The sequence below is a fragment of the Lepus europaeus genome, chromosome 7, assembly GCF_033115175.1.
Source record: "Lepus europaeus isolate LE1 chromosome 7, mLepTim1.pri, whole genome shotgun sequence".
NCBI classification, from domain to species: domain Eukaryota; kingdom Metazoa; phylum Chordata; class Mammalia; order Lagomorpha; family Leporidae; genus Lepus; species Lepus europaeus.
In genome coordinates, this window is record NC_084833.1 from 94,107,713 (window position 1) to 94,124,239 (window position 16,527).

Genomic DNA, 16,527 nt, shown 5'->3' on the forward strand with positions numbered 1-16,527 from the left:
GCTCATGACAAATAGGGTAAAGGAAGAATTAAGAATATGGGATATGGTCGTTTTCCTCATTGGTATAGGTAAAACCAAAAAAGATTTTGAAAAAATAAATGAAGTATTCTATTTAGGCCCATCTGGGTTTTTGGTTCCAAACAGATAACCGAAAAGAAATGCCAAGTGAACTATTGATATTTCAGTCTGACACTCATAGGAAAGAAAAGGACAAGACTGAAGATACTAACTGTGAAAGTTTTGGATATGGATGATATGGAAATCGATGAGATTATCTAAAGAAAGAATAGGATAAATTCTGTTTAAGTATTCAAAGATTGATAAAATGTGGAGATGCAAGCAAAGTAAATTGAGGATGAGCTGTCAATAAGAGGAAACTCAGGAAAGTGTACTGTTAGAAGAGTGTGTTTTAAGAAAAAAAAAAAAAAGAATTGGTGAGGTCCTAGACATCAATCAGTTCCTCATAATTATTTTTTGTGCTCACCATGACTTTCTAAGTTGTTGTCACATCCTGTTCAGTTTTCTATCTTGTTATGTGCCAATATTCATTGAAGAATTAATTTCATTTTATTATATATATTTAAATTGTATAATTTATTTTATATGCATATTACAATATTACTACAGTCAGGAAACAAGAATGATGGTTACCAGGGGGAAATCAGAGGCAGAAATGAGAAGTGGGTCAGAGGGTATAAGAATGTAGTTATGTAGGATGAATAAATCCTTGTATGGCATAAGGACTATAGTTGATAATATGGTATTGTACACTGCAAATGCTAAGAGAGTAGATTTTAGGTGATCTTACCACAAAAAAAAAATCATTAATGTTGCTAGTTTTGTTATTCATTCATTGAAGATTTACAGGGCATTTACCATGTACCAGTTACTCTATTTTGTGTTGTGTTGGATGTGATTGTGAAAAAAATAAATCTAGTGTCTTATCATAGCAGAGTCTATAAGTCACTTCATATGTTCCTGATCAGTTTCTTCTGAAGTCTACCACTATTTGACACTTATGTGACATTGAACACCCTTGTCAAATCTCATAGCTATACTATTTTTCTCTTGCATCAACACTATTATAAACTATGAACCCTTATACATGGTATGTATTCTTTTGATTTATGAAAACTATGAAAGAGGAATCCTTGATATACTTGCACATCCTATTCAAGATCAATCATATATCTCTCCTTGACCCCATAAATTCTATTTTTCTGGAATCTTGCTCAATGAATAACCTTTCTCTCTTCTGTATCCTGGCTCCATCTCTACTGTGTCTGATCACTCAGCCTATGAATATGCTCTAATTTATCCTATCCAAAAAATGTGATTTTGCTTGATATCCTGTACTTTGAAGACAGTTTAGCATGCACCATTATTGAAGGCCATGATTGATTGATATCTAATCCAGTTGTTGCTACAACAGTAGACCCAAGAATGTATTGTAGGAATTTACTGTGACTCATGTTGTTTATTATGTCTTAGAAGTCAGTGTGTACTATGAGAGGATCTATGTATATGTTTGCAAAGTACAAAGAGTTTTGAGTGCTCTGGTGACAGTGTTTTGTATTTTGTGTACCTAACCCAGATGTCTATGTTATGGCTTCATCTTCCTACCACTATGTTTTCATTCAAGAGATTGATATGCATTTATTTGCCTAACACTTCTAGATACCATTATTCTTGAGGAGTTTAATGTGATTTTAATAAAAAATTGAAATTCAGGAAATGAAATTCCATGACCTTTCTCTATTTCAAGGACATCATCCATATGATACAGCATATGTTTATTCTGCATTTAAATAAATACTATAATGTTAACAGCAATTTTATAAAGTCTCACAGAGAACTATAGACTTGTAAAGATAAGTCATTAATTGCAAATTTGCAGAATTTTTCTTCATAACATTTGATACCTTTGAGCTTTTATTCCTTGAAAAATTCCACTTTGGTTGCGTCTACCAGAGTTCAAGCTCTTCTGATAATGGCTGTTATAATTTTTGAAATGATTTGTTTCCCAAAGTTTTATCCTCAGACCAGAACTTCTGAAAATTCTTCCAAAAGAAACTCATATTGACTTTTACAACTACTTCCTTTAAAAGTGGTATATTTAACCCATTCCTTCTTGTTGCTGTACATACTCTTCTGTGTAGCTAATACTTCACCTTTTACACTGCAAATGCACATTTCTACAACAGAATCCAGCATTTTCCTTATAAAATTGGATTTCTTCCATACTATCTAAGCAGAATCTTTTGAAGCTATTTAAGCTATCATCCCAGGTGATCCCACCTTTATCCACTCTTTCACACAAGATGAAAACCAAAAGGCATCTTTCAGTCTTTTTTTTCCTCCTTGCCCTATCTCTTCTTTATCCTCCTCATCCCACAGTTTAATAGATTCTATTTAACTTGTAAGTATTTGCCAGATATGATCTCCGTACTTTATGCTTATTGTATCTACCCTATTTTTCTCCCTTATGTTCTCCTTCTTGGTCTACTACGTTATCAACTTATTAGCTTCTATGTCTTCAGTTACTACTCTTCAACCACCCTCACCAGACAGCTATTACTTGCTCCTGTCCACCTGCCCTATGTCCTCTGCTAAGCACTCCTCTTCAGTGCTTCCTACTGCCTTCTGCTTGGCCTGTATTATGTTCACCATCTTGAAGCATTGCTTTATGTCTCTGTCTTGTGCACCATACTGTGACTCTGTGGAAGTGCTGTGTTAATTGTATTAATGCATTTTATTTAAAAGATTTAACACAATGACTGAAATTAACTAGACAGAACAAAGAATAAAAGAATTAGTGGCAGTGTTAAATCTACCTTTTTTTCCTGCAGTGCATTCTATTACAGGAGAAAATACCAATAAACATTCATTTTACACTACTTTATACAATTTCTCAAAAGCAATAAAATGGTTATGCTTATGTTGAAAATGTGTAGACTAGTTATCCAAATTCAAATATCTATTAAATCTTACAGTTAGCATAAATACCTGAAGTGACATAGTAGTAATAACAGGGAGTTATGGGTCCTGTGACTTACTGAGGAATGCATACCTCACATCAAAATATTCATATTTGATTTAAAAAAAGGGAAGGGATACACATAGTTGTTTAGGATACACATTAACAATGCCATGGCTCTGTCTCCTGCTAGTGCAGACCCTGGGAGTCAATGCTGATGGCTCAAGTAACTGGGTTCATACCATCAACATAAGAGACCTGGATTGAGTTTCTAGCTTCCAACTTCAACCCTAGCCCTACCCGGCAGTTGCAGACATCTGAGGGTCAACCAACAGATGAAATTCTGTGTGTGTGTGTGTGTGGTGTGTGTCTTTATCTGCTTCTCAAATAAATATGTATATACACATACGTACATGCATACACGTTATTGAATAAGTAAATCTGTGGAAAAAGGTTTCAAGTTGTTGATACCTGCCACAGATACACTGTAAAATCATAACTCCTGTTATCTTAGCTCAAAAACTAGCAATGCTTTAACCAATGTGCCTTACACATAATATACAAATTGGATAAAATAACAGACAATTTAAATAGTTTAAATATCTTTCTCTTTTCTGATATGCTCTTTTCCTATTTTCTAGGCCTCGTGATCACATGCTGTATGTTACACTGATTCTGGGTCAACTTTCTCATAGTGCTTCCAGTTTTATTGATTCAATAATAATAGACACATTTTCCAGCTGCAGGCTCATTCATGTTTCTGTTGCTATGGATATAGTGGATTTCAGATTGGGATAAATCATTAAGCCTTTTAATACAAGAAAAACTTTAAAAGTTTTTTCTAGACTCCAATGTTACTGACTAAATAGGAAGAAAACAGAGCTCCAAAAAGAAATGTGCAATGCTAGATAAATGTCTGTAATATATGTTTTCTCTAAGTTACAGCTGTAATTTTCTTTCTTATAAAACGTGATTGATAACAGTAACAACATAATAGTAATAATGAATGAAGTTGTATATGAAAAAGTTCTTTGTAAATGATAAGTATCTACATACAGGAAGATAATGGCATTGTTATTTTTTCAGTCTTCTGTTTAACCTATCAGTTCTTGTTGAGTCCAAGGGCTAGGAGGATTATTCAAGGCTTTAGATTCTCAACTTGAGCCAATTTTCCAAAGCCGTCAGAGAAAGAGAACATGTCTAGTTATTGAGTTTCCACCCATGTAGTTATGAACTCCAGGTAGAATAGGTGAGGTAGTAGATAAGCAGAAAATGTATGTTTATACTGCGCAATCCATGACAGGGAAGAACCAATGGCTCTTCAGTCCCAAGCCAGGAGAGCCAGCACAATGTCTTTAATTGACAATCCTCATTAGATCACCTTTGCCTGCGCACAAACTCATCTCAAACTGCTTCCTAGTTCTATCTGTAAATCATAGTTGCTAATTCTTATGTTGTTCTAATTATTACTTACATTATTTTCATGAGTAAAATACTGTTAATATGAGACTCTCAAAAATATGGCAATCACTAATGTGGCCTGTAGAATTTAATCCATTTTGAGACTTTTATCCTACCTGGCCTAGTTCCAACCTTGCTCTTAGCTTACATCACTGTTATGGTCTTAACAAAATAAACATTCTGTCTCCTCCTGTTTTTCCACTTGCTTGTTTTCCCTCAATGGTTTGCTGACCATTCTTTTCCCAAGAACTTACTGACTCATCACATTCTATTTCTGTAACTGAGATGAATACAGCTGCCTCCTCCAATAGTAATAGACAAGATTGTTGGTTAGTATCACCCAACAATAGTTGCTATAATAAGTTTAACATGTTTGTAAACATTTATGTGATATATTTTCCACATGTGAGGTCTGATCATAATTGTATAAACCTAGTTGGTAAGAAATAAATAATTGCATTAAATATAAGCTAATGAAGGAAAAAATTCCTGAGAGAATAATAATGTATGAAGTTGTATAAAATGACACTTTTACTGAAAGCGTTGTTATTGATTTATTCATTTGTTCTTCAGAGAATATATTTCTCAGAAATCTAACATGAATAAGAATCTCAAGAAGCTCATGGCTAGCTCATTTCTAGACACAAATAATATCAGAAATAATTATACTAAATAAAAAAATTCAGTTTTCTATAAATGCATAGACAAAGCACAAAAGAAGAGAGATTACTAATTTGGTGAAGGTAATCAGAGAAAGTTTACAGAAAGTGAAATTTCTGCAACATTAGGATTGGTAATTCATAGAAAGGCAAAGATATTTTTGAGTTATACCAAACACAAAATTGGGTGAAATCCAACCTTAGACCACACCATCTTAGGACCATAGGGAGCAAAGACCGTTCCAGAAATTTCCGATTATAACATAAAAATAATTATTAAAAAGAATTTTTAGTTACTTTTAAAATTGTATTCTTTGAGAGACAAAGGAGGAAGAAAGAAAGGGAAAAAGACAGAGATAGGAAATACTGTTGCAACCAATTTCTGAAAATTCACTGTGATACAAAAGTGGCAAGAGAAAATTTACATGGGTCTGGTGTTCTAGAGAAAGATTTGAAGTGAATGCAACAATTTGGGGGACCATGACTAAACGAATGGTGATTAAAATTAGCAGCTAATTGCCTTCTGGAGAATTCCATGTTAACAAGAGAGGTAGAATGCATCTGATAAAGGCTGCCGAGGTGTATGTTACTTCTAGAACCCTGCTCATGTGTTTTACAGACACTCTTGTTCTGTAAGAAATGTTTTACTTTTACATTTTTTAATGCCAATGTCTAACTGCAGCTAGAATTTAAACTTGCCAAGGATGTTTGTATACCTCATCCTATTTCCAAGATGCCAATCAATAAGTTACACTCTGTAGCTATATGCTTTAACATTTTCTCCAAGACTTAATTGTGATACTCAATCTCCATGTATATTCACCTAGGAAATACATTTAAAGTAAGGAAGCGAGCAGAGAGAACATTAAGGTGCACTGACTTTAAAGGAACAGAAGTATTCAAAAGCACTAAGGAATGCCCAAAGTCCTGCCTCCGATCCTGACCCAACTTCTTTCCAATAAGCATCCTGGGAGGCAGCAGTTGATGGCTTGAGCACTTGGGTCCCCACCACCATGAAAGAGACCCGAATGGAGTTCCAGGACCCTCACTGGCCCAACCCTGGCTGTTGCAGGCATTTGAGAAGTGAACCAGCAGTTGGATGTCTGTCTCTGAAACTCTTTCAAATAAATAAAAATAAACAAACTTACATAATTACTGGTGGTTGTGACAGGATGACAAGAGATAGGAATCATGGACTAAAGAAAGTTCTTTGCTTTGTAAAATGAAAAAAGAAATGAGCTTGGGGGCCGGCGCTGTGGCGTAAAGCCACCACCTGCAGTGCTGGCATCCCATATGGGTGCTGGTTTGAGTCCCAGTTGCCCCAATTCCAATCCAGCTCTCTGCTATGGCCTGGGAAAGCAGTAGAAGATGGCCCAAGTCCTTGGGCCCCTGCACCTGTGTGGGAGACCCAGAAGAAATTCCTGGCTCCTGGCTTCAGTTTAGCACAGCTCCTGCCATTGGGGCCTTTTGGGGAGTGAACCAGAGGATGGAAGACATCTCTCTCTCTCTCTCTCTCTCTCTGTGCCTCTCCTTTCCAAAAAAATGAGCTTGTTTAAAAGTAGTTAGGAGAAGCCCTTATAAGGAAGAGAACTGAAGATACAGGAGACAGAGAATCACAATAGGCAGAAATGCAGACCGTGCGTTTTAACTACACTGCAGTGATCATGCTACATCTGAGAAACAGTGAACTAAGGCCATGTCATTCATTTGATTTGTAGTGATATGGGGCTACACATCATTACTAATTATGTAATAATTTGACTTAATTTGACACCTGGAATGTGGCATCTGGAAAGAAACTGGGTTATCACCTGATGAGCAGACATATATGATTGATATCAGGTAAAATTTGAATGGAGTATGACCGTGTCTTTGTGTTATGTGTTTATTTACACACTACATGAGAGTGTGTAAATAAAATGATCTCATTAGCGAAGCAGAATATAGAATAAGCACTTTAAATTACAATTGAATTCTTTCATTCGAAGTCTACCCTGATTAGTGTTTGTATCTCAATCTAATATCATTACATATATATTTCAATTATATATATATATTTCATTACACATATATTTCATTCAAATATCATTGCATCTACTTAGTGACTAGGCATTAATTCTTGTCTGTTATATTTTGTAACTATAGGAGAACATTAAAGTTCAGTTTGTTTCTCTTTTATGTATTCTTTTTTTTAAAGATTTATTTTATTTATTTGAAAGAGCTACAAAGAGAGGTAAAGACAGAGAGAAAGGTCTTCCAGCCGCCTGTTTACTCCCCAGATGGCCGGAATGGCCGGCACTGCACTGATCCTAAGCCAAGAGCCAGGAGCTTCTTCCGGGTCTCCCATGTGGTTGCAGGGGCCAAAGGACTTGGACCATCTTCTACTGCTTTCCCAGACCACAGCAGAGAGCTGGATTGGAAGTGGAGCAGCTGGGACAAGAACCGGTGTCCATATGGGATACTGGTGCTTCAGGCCAGGGCGTTAACCCACTGCACCACAGCGCCAGCCCCCGTTTATGTATTCTTAACACATTCATACTCAGCTTAGTTTACTATCATTAATTTATGTCTGCATTTATGTGTTTAAGAAGTTTGATTGTTTGCATAATTATTTGTATACTAAGTAACCATAGATGTAATGTTATTGCCAAGCATACTTCTGATTTTAGAGTGCTTCCAAAGCTAGAAAGTAATTCTAAATATGGAAATAATTATATTTTAAAATTTGAATCTACTGGACTAAATAAAATGCTGCCCAAGGTATTACACTGATAAAATAACATTAAACATTTGACTGACAGCCAATCTCCATACATAGAAAATCAAATAATCCTCCCCTGCCAAGCCTGTGATCTAGATTAAATAGGGAAAATAGACTTAAAAAGATAATACTACAATTGAAAGTCTCTAAAATATGATTGACAGAATATTTCCAGAGGCAAGTTGTTAGTCTGAGACCTACTATAGTTTCAAAATAAATACACAGAGTAGAGGCAGAACAGTAGACAACTGATGAAGACAGAAAAGGAGAAAAGAAATGAATATATATAATAATGCAAATGAGCAAAAGCTGATAACAAATGATTAAATATCAGAAAATTATTAAGGCCCAGTAAAATGAATTTAAATAAGTTACATGGTATGGTGAGCATCAGAATAGTAAGAAGTTGTAACAATTACATTTAAAACTATAAAGAAGAAATAAGCAGTAGAGCGGTTTTGTGCAAAAGACCACTAGTTGTTTTTGAACTTTAGTTAACAGTGTAATACATTTTGCACATAAATTTTATGGTAGAAATAAATCGATATTTGAAGTAGATGATGGCAGAATTGCTGTTGGATTTTTGGGAAAAGGGTGCTGAGAGGGACACCAGGAGAAGGGGCCAGCATTGTCTACTTAAGCTGTCTCACCAAAGGTTCCCAAAGAAACTTATACAAGTCTTCATAGGGAAATCCAAGAGTTCCTAAAAAAAAAAAAAAAAAAACATCATTTAAAGACTAAAGCTTGAAGACCGTATGGTTTTAAAGTGCTACAACAGGCAGTATCATGAAAGATCATTATATACATGAACAAGTTAAAGTACATGACTTATAGATGCCATTTGTTTATATTTGCTTGAACAAGCACTAAAGTTATGTGTAGTTTCATCCCTATACTGAAAAATAAGATTTTTAAAAAATGATTATTTATTTATTTATTTATTAGAGAGAGTTACAGAGAGATATGGAAAAACAGAGATCATCCATTCACTGGTATACTTCCTCAAATGGCTGCAATCACCAAGGCTGGGCCAGACTGGAACCAGAAGCAAGGAGCTTCAAGGGGTCTTCCACATGGGTGGCAGGGGCCCACGCACTTGGGTCATCTTCCACTGCTTTTCCTAGGTCCTTAACAAGGAGCTGGATCAGAAGTGGAGCAGCCAGAACACAAATTGGCGCCCATATGGGATGCAGGTATCCCAGGCAGTAGCTACAATGCTGGCCCCAGGATCTACCTTATGTTGGAATTCTAAAGCTCTTCAACTTTATTTTTTCAGTGAAATTAAAATAAAAACTAATTGAACCAGATTATGTGCCATGTAAAGATTGAGTGCCATCCGTCATTTGCATGAAAATCAAGATAGCAGTTAAACATCTATATCCCAATCCTTGGTGGAACATCCACAAGCTTAAGGGCCTCTCCAGAAACTAGATTTCAGATCGCCTAAGTTAAAGGACTTGAATTAGATTAAAACTCAAGATTTCCAAAGGTTAAATTTTCATCTTCTTCATATATTGCGAGGAAATGACAGAAACTCACATTGTCGGAACAAGTCTTTTTTTTTAATTTTTTTTTAAAATTTTTTTACAGGCAGAGTGGACAGTGAGAGAGAGACAGAGAGAAAGGTCTTCCTTTTGCCATTGGTTCACCCCACAATGGCCTGTGCGGCCGGTGTGCTGTGGCCGGTCACCACGCTGATCCGAAGCCAGGAGCCAGGTGCTTCTCCTGGTCTCCCATGGAGTGCAGGGCCCAAGCACTTGGGCCATCCTCCACTGCACTCCCAGGCCATAGCAGAGAGCAGGCCTGGAAGAGGGGCAACTGGGACAGAATCCGGCACCCCGACCGGGAGTAGAACCTGGTTCGCCGGCACCGCTAGGCAGAGGATTAGCCTATTGAGCCACGGCACCGGCCCCAGAACAAGTCTTTCTTGTTGCTCAAAGTATTCAAGTGATAAAATCCAAGTACCTGAGTTAATTGAAATTTTTATTGAACCTGAATATATTATCTATCAAAATAAGTATCATTTTAATGTAGAATATGAATACCTCCTCTAATCCTAAGAAATAATATATTTCAACTATACACATGCATACAGAAAGTTTAAAGTTTGTCTTTTACTAACTGCCTCACATCTTCTCATAGAATAGCAATTTTACATACAATATCTCAATCCTTGCCATTGATATATCTATGTTTAATGAAAATAAGATTAAATCAACCCAGGTCACTTGGCTAATAGCTAAAAATACTAAATTTTTTAATTTGTTAGCAAAGATTGTTGTCTTTCCTCTATATCTCAATGTTAATTCTATCCAAGTATTGCCCATTTGAATATTGATTCTGGTTCCTTAGTTAGGCTTAAGTTTTCAAAAATTGGTATATTTCTTAGAACACATAATCTAATGATAACTGGCAGATTCATTTTCTGTTGATCTTTACCTTCTGCATTTGTAATTGCATTGCTTAGACTCTATTCCCAATTTCAAGAGACGCAATAAACAAGAACCAAAGAAAAATCTCCATGTTTTATTGAATTATCATATTGAATTGTTTCATGATTTCCTAAAACTAGATCCCATAGAATACACAACTATTATTAAGATAATTAATTTTTCCAGTGTTTAGCAATGTTTTAATGAAACTAAATAAATTTCTTTATAACACAATAGACTACTCCTAAGATAAATACATCTAGGTCATTCAGTACTCCTGGCTTATTAATGAACTTAACAGTTAAAATTAATAAAATCAGAAAACAAAAATTTTATGGGCCTAAACACTTATTAAACTCACAATATAAACCAAAGAGAAATAGGACCATTAGTCACACATGATAAGCTAAAAGAATTTGGAATTCAGACAGACATACTTTATGGTATAAGCAAAAAAATTTTCTATTGCAGATTTATGTTCTTTGCTAATGTTAATTTCCTAATGTAACCTAGGAAGAGTCATGCAATTGAGACCAGAAATAAGTAATGTGAAAAGAGTTAATAAAATATCATTGGGAAAGAATTTTAAGAAGAATCATTTTTTTTTCTTTGTGATATTGCTTTGTCATCCTTCTAACAACTGGGAGTACAGAGAAAGAAAAACAATGGGAGACTATGTACTTGTTTCCCTAGGGCCCTGTTACTTCAGGTAGTCTTAGTAATATTGGGTTTTGGAATTGCCTTGTCTTACATACTGGCCTCAATTTACTAAGACTCTGAGCACGAGAATTATTTTTTAGACAGCTTAATTTCTGCTTTCAAATATGATTCATGATGGCACTAAAGTTGTGTTAAGAAACGAAACTGCATTTAGAAGAAGGGGTAGCTTTTTTATGTTGGACAACAAATGTAATCCAATTCAAGAATAGAAAACAGATGCATATAACTTAGAAAGGGTGGTATCAATGTAATTTAAGTGCTCCTTCAATTAATATTGAAACACTTCCTGTATTGGAATCTGTATTGGAATGCCTGGGTTTGAGTCCTGCTTTCAATCCAAATTCCTGGTACTATGCATCCTGAGAAGCAGCAGATGATACCATAAATACCTGGGCCCCTACCAACAAAATGGGAGATATGGATTGAATTTCTGGCACCTGGCTCCTGGCTTCTGGTTTGGGCCTGGCCCAGTCTGAGCCATTGCAGGCATTTGGGGAGTGAACCAGTAGATGGAGGATCTGTCTCTCTGCAGCTATCTCTCTGCCTTTCAAATAGAAATTTAAAATAAAGTACATTGAAAAAAAGTGTATTATATTTTTGCATGTAAGTAAAAAGACACAGAGAAAAATTTAGATTTATGACACTTATCCTGTAGAATAGGATTCACCACATTACCATGCAAGACAAGATATTACTTAATTTAAGTCAAATTTTCTCTTGACTCAAATCAGTTTTCCTTTTATTAAGATTTACTTATTTATTTGAAAGTCAGAGCTAGAGAGAGAGAAGGAGAGACAGAAAAGACCTTTCATCTGCTGGTACACTTTCCCAGATGGCCCCAACAGCCAGGGCTGGATCAGGCCAAAGCCAGGAGCTTCTTCCTGGTCTCCCACATGGGTGGCAGAAGCCCAAGTACTTGGATCATCTTCTGCTGCTTTTCCCAAGCCAATAGCTAACAGCTGGACTGGAAGTGGAGTAGCCAGTACACGAACTGGTGCCCATATGGGATGCAGGCATTGCAGGAGGCGGCTTTACCTACTACGCGGCAATGCCAGTCCCTCAAATCAGTTTCTTATTGCAGGACTTTAATTCAAATCACCTTTACTTAATGCAGGATTTTAAGTACAAGCAAAAATTCATGAATGATCATACTTCACTTACCCTTTGTCTCATATCTGAATCATTAAAAAATCAGTAATTGTTTCTTAATTGTATAGTATGTAGATTTTAAAGTCAATACATTTAAATGTCTAATGCTTGATGTTTCTTCCTTTTTTTTGCAGTCTGTTCCCAGTATTCCAGAGGAGTCTTTGCCATTTTTGGACTCTATGACAAGAGGTCAGTGCATACTTTGACCTCATTCTGCAGCGCCTTGCACATCTCCCTCATCACACCAAGTTTCCCTACAGAGGGAGAGAGCCAGTTTGTGCTGCAGCTAAGGCCCTCCTTACGAGGAGCACTCTTGAGTCTGCTGGATCACTATGAGTGGAACTGTTTTGTCTTCCTGTATGACACAGACAGGGGTAAGTCCTGATTCCTCATCTACATCAGCAAAACCAATTGTCACTTTCTCATTTGTTATAAAAGGATGCAAATGAACAGACAAATGGAAACCAAGAACATGGCAATGTGTAGGGGAAGGGGCACAGGATTTTCAATTCCTCGCCAGAACCTCCAATGGAAAGTTTAGCTACCCAGAAGTCCTCCAAACCCTGACCTTTTCAGTTTTATGAACACTTCATTATGGAGGCATGATTGATTGCATCATTGACCATTTGTTGGTGATCAATTTAATCCTCAGTTTCTCTCCCTTCTACAGAGGTTGAGGAGGTAAGGCTCAAAGTCCCAACCCTCTAAATTTGTAGTTTTGTCTTTCCCATGACAAACTCTATCCAGAAGTTCTCTGGGGAACCCCAGTAACCAGTCATTTAGAAGCATACAAAAGGCAACTCCTATCAACTCCAAAGATACCAATGAGCTATATGTCAGGAAATGTAAATATGTTACAATTTCACAGTAGTACCTCTTTAAAAATTGCCATGATTATAGTTCAGGTGCAATCGTAACATCAATATGTCATTTAACTTAAGTGCAAATGAGTTGATGTTTTGGGACATCTTAATAGCAATTTGAAATATATTGTTGAGTTTGAAATATAAAACTTTAAATGAGTAATTAAATGGCCATGACAATGATGATAGATAGTTAGCAGAATGCTGCTGTTTCCTGGCAACCTTTTACTTTATCTTTACCTAACAGACTCTAAAGATTGATAAGTGAACCCATGTGACCTCCCCATGTGTTAGAGAGTTGAGGTAAATAACTAATAAATTACATTATTAAAAATCCATACATTTTATAAATGTTTAATATAATTTAATTTTTCAGTGGAAGCATAATTAAAGAAGTTTACATATATTATTTTTCAGTTCTGTATTTTGTTTAGAAACTAGAATTCTAGCAATATATTGTATTTCAAAAAGAAAAAAAATTAGGGACTAACTTGTATGTTTTGTCTTCAGTTCCTTTTTTCTCAAAGTTTAAAGTTACAAAAAGAAGTTAGACTGAAGTTTGAAACAAATATTTTAAGAACAATCTTGAATATAACTCTGTGAAATGAGTCAGGACAATAGATATATTCTTTACCACATTAAAAAAAATAAACAAAATAAATGTTTTAAAGATATAATCTGTGTTCAAAATGTCCACAGTATAGTTTCTTATACTCAGAGATGAAAATTCACTAAATAAATTCATCTTTATCTGTAAAATTCACAAATTAATTAAATGGCAATATTATCTTATTTAAGATGTCACACCAAAGATATTCCTAGTAAATCACTTTTGTTGGCATTCTTTGTAAACTTTTATTTCAGAAACTGAACATGTTTTATATACTTTCTCTATGGTTACAGCCTATTCCAAATCTAGGTGGAAATATGAGAATCTACTCATATCTCATGGTATTACTTTATATTAATTAGCAATCCAAAGCATCCTGCAGAATGAATTACATATTAGAGAAATGAAGAAACTGAAATTGAATCATAATGTCAAGAAATATATACCAGGGTATAGATCACAGCTTTGCATCATTATGTCGTAACTCAGTCTCCATTTTGGACAAAAAGTGTTTAGTTTAGAACATCTTGATATCACAGTAATACCAGTGAGACCTGTGTCTCACTTTTCCTCTCTGCCCCCTGCATAAATCAATCTCTTAAGGAGAGAGTTTTAAGCATTCATGCATTAGCCTCCCAGCAAAAGAGGGATTTAAAATGACACCTTCCTTTTGTATCATTTTATACTTTCCTGGGTTCTCACTCCTGTATATCAAGTCAGTTGCTCCAACCATAAGCCATTCACCATTTTATCTCTGGCCATAGGATCTGTCTGTTCTTTATTTTATTTTTTAACTGTTTTTATTTATGGTAAACAGATTTCATGTAATTCATATATATAGATTTAGGAGCATAGTGATGTTGTCTATTCTTAAGCAGTCATATCTTTGGTGATTTAAAGAATCTTTCTCTCAGATAACTTATAGTCTTCAAAGGCTTAAACCAAACATGGTTTAGGCACAATTCCTTCTAGTAATGGCATCTGGTAACCTTTAATCTACCTAATGGTTTATTACACAAAGTCTACCTTTTCCAATTAGTCATCCTAAAATTTAACTGTTCTGCATCCAACCATCATTATGCAGAATTTCTTAGTTCTTTTTAATAGTTGCTTCAGAAGGAAAGGTAGTCCTTTATATTATCTCCTTTTATAATATCTCAACCCAACTTCAAAACATAATGGCCTGAGTAAAAAATAACATGTCAAAAGTGGAAACATGGTCTCATTTATATGTGGAAAATATGATCTTATAGAAGTTGTAAATAGAATTATGCCTCTCTGGGGCTGGGGAGAGTAAGGGGAAGAAAGGAATGAGGAAAAGTTAATTAATGGGTACTAAGTCATATTTAGACAGGAGAAATAACTTCTGGTGCTTTGTTGGATACTGGATAATGATAATATGCTTCCAAAAAAGCTAGAAGAAAGGATTTTGAATGATTTTACCCTTAAAAAATGATGTGTTTGAAGATATAGGTATGTTTTTACCTTCATTTATACACTATGCAATTCATCCATATGTCAGAACATCACACTGCATCTCATATGTCCAATTTATATGTATCAATTTAAATTTTTTATTAACACATTAGCTTAATGGCTATTTCTTGGTGTTCAGATGGCTTTGTTTTCCATATCGTGTTTCCTATTATTTTGTCTCTTAATCAGCTACTATCAAAGGAAAAGAGTATTTTTTCTCCCTTGAAAATTATTTTGTAAATTTTATCATATTAAGATCATAAGGGCCGGTGCCATGGCTTAACAGGCTAATCCTCCGCCTTGCGGCGCCTGCACACCGGGTTCTAGTCCCGGTTCGGGGGACGGATTCTATCCCAGTTGCCCCTCTTCCAGGCCAGCTCTCTGCTGTGGCCTGGGAAGGCAGTGGAGGATGGCCCAAGTCCTTGGGCCCTGCACCTGCATGGGAGACCAGGAGAAGCACCTGGCTCCTGGCTTCGGATCAGGGAGATCCACTGGCCGCGGCGGCCATTGGAGGGTGAACCAACGGCAAAAAGGAAGATCTTTCTCTCTGTCTCTCTCTCTCTCTTACTATCCACTCTGCCTGTCAAAAAAAAAAAAAAAAAGATCATAAGCCCAGGGGGTTTCTTCTTAGGTACTGGGCATATAATTATATATCATGCTTTCAACCAAGTATGAAACTTGCTTATACAACACTAATGAAAGAAATCATTGAGGACACACACACAAAAAATGGAAAACTATTCCTTGTTCAGAGATTGGAAGAATTAAAAGCCCATACTACCTAAAGTAATCTACAGATTCAATGAAATCACTATCAAAATACTAATAACATTCTTTACAGAATTGGGGAAAAAATTCCAAAATTCATGTGGAGCCGCAAAAAAACCCAGAATAGCCAAATTGATCCTAAGCAAAATAAATAAATTAATAAATAAATTGAGCTGTGGTATCACAATACCTGATGTCAAAGCATTTTACAAAGTTATGGTAATTAAAACAGCATAGTATTTGCATAGAAACTGACACATATGTCAACAGAACAAAAGAGACAACCTAGAAATAAATAGAAGAGAGGACACATAAAACCAATTGATTTTTGACAGAGGTGCAAAGGACATTGTGGGAGTCTTTTTAATAAATGGTACTAGCAAAACTGAGTACACTTACTTTCCCTTTTGGGACAGATATTTTGCAAAGAAATATTTTTAATTATGTCACTGCCCAAAATTTTAAATGCTTATGGTATATTTGTGGCCATTTCCAACACCCCCCATAATATTAGGTGGATTTATGAATAAAGGAGAGATGAGAATAAACAATCATAATTTTTTGAAAATGATAATGCCCACGATTGATATTTTTCAAAGCTGTGTGATAGTTAGCATTCTTGCTTTCACATCCAGAGTGTGCAGTAGCTGA

General features: G+C 35.5%; 1 protein-coding gene across 5 annotated transcripts in view; it reads left to right on the forward strand.

Annotated features, from left to right (window-relative positions):
- GRIA4 (glutamate ionotropic receptor AMPA type subunit 4) overlaps window positions 1-16,527 on the forward strand; it is a 389,167-nt gene that overhangs the window by 148,971 nt on the left and 223,669 nt on the right. For 3 of the 5 annotated variants that reach the window (XM_062198338.1, XM_062198335.1, XM_062198340.1), the window contains exon 3: window positions 12,294-12,533. In XM_062198338.1, the coding sequence (XP_062054322.1) occupies window positions 12,294-12,533 (240 nt within the window). Of the gene's footprint in view, window positions 1-8,681; window positions 8,695-12,293; window positions 12,534-16,527 lie in introns of those variants that run through there. The other 2 variants (XM_062198337.1, XM_062198336.1) reach the window with 1 other exon arrangement.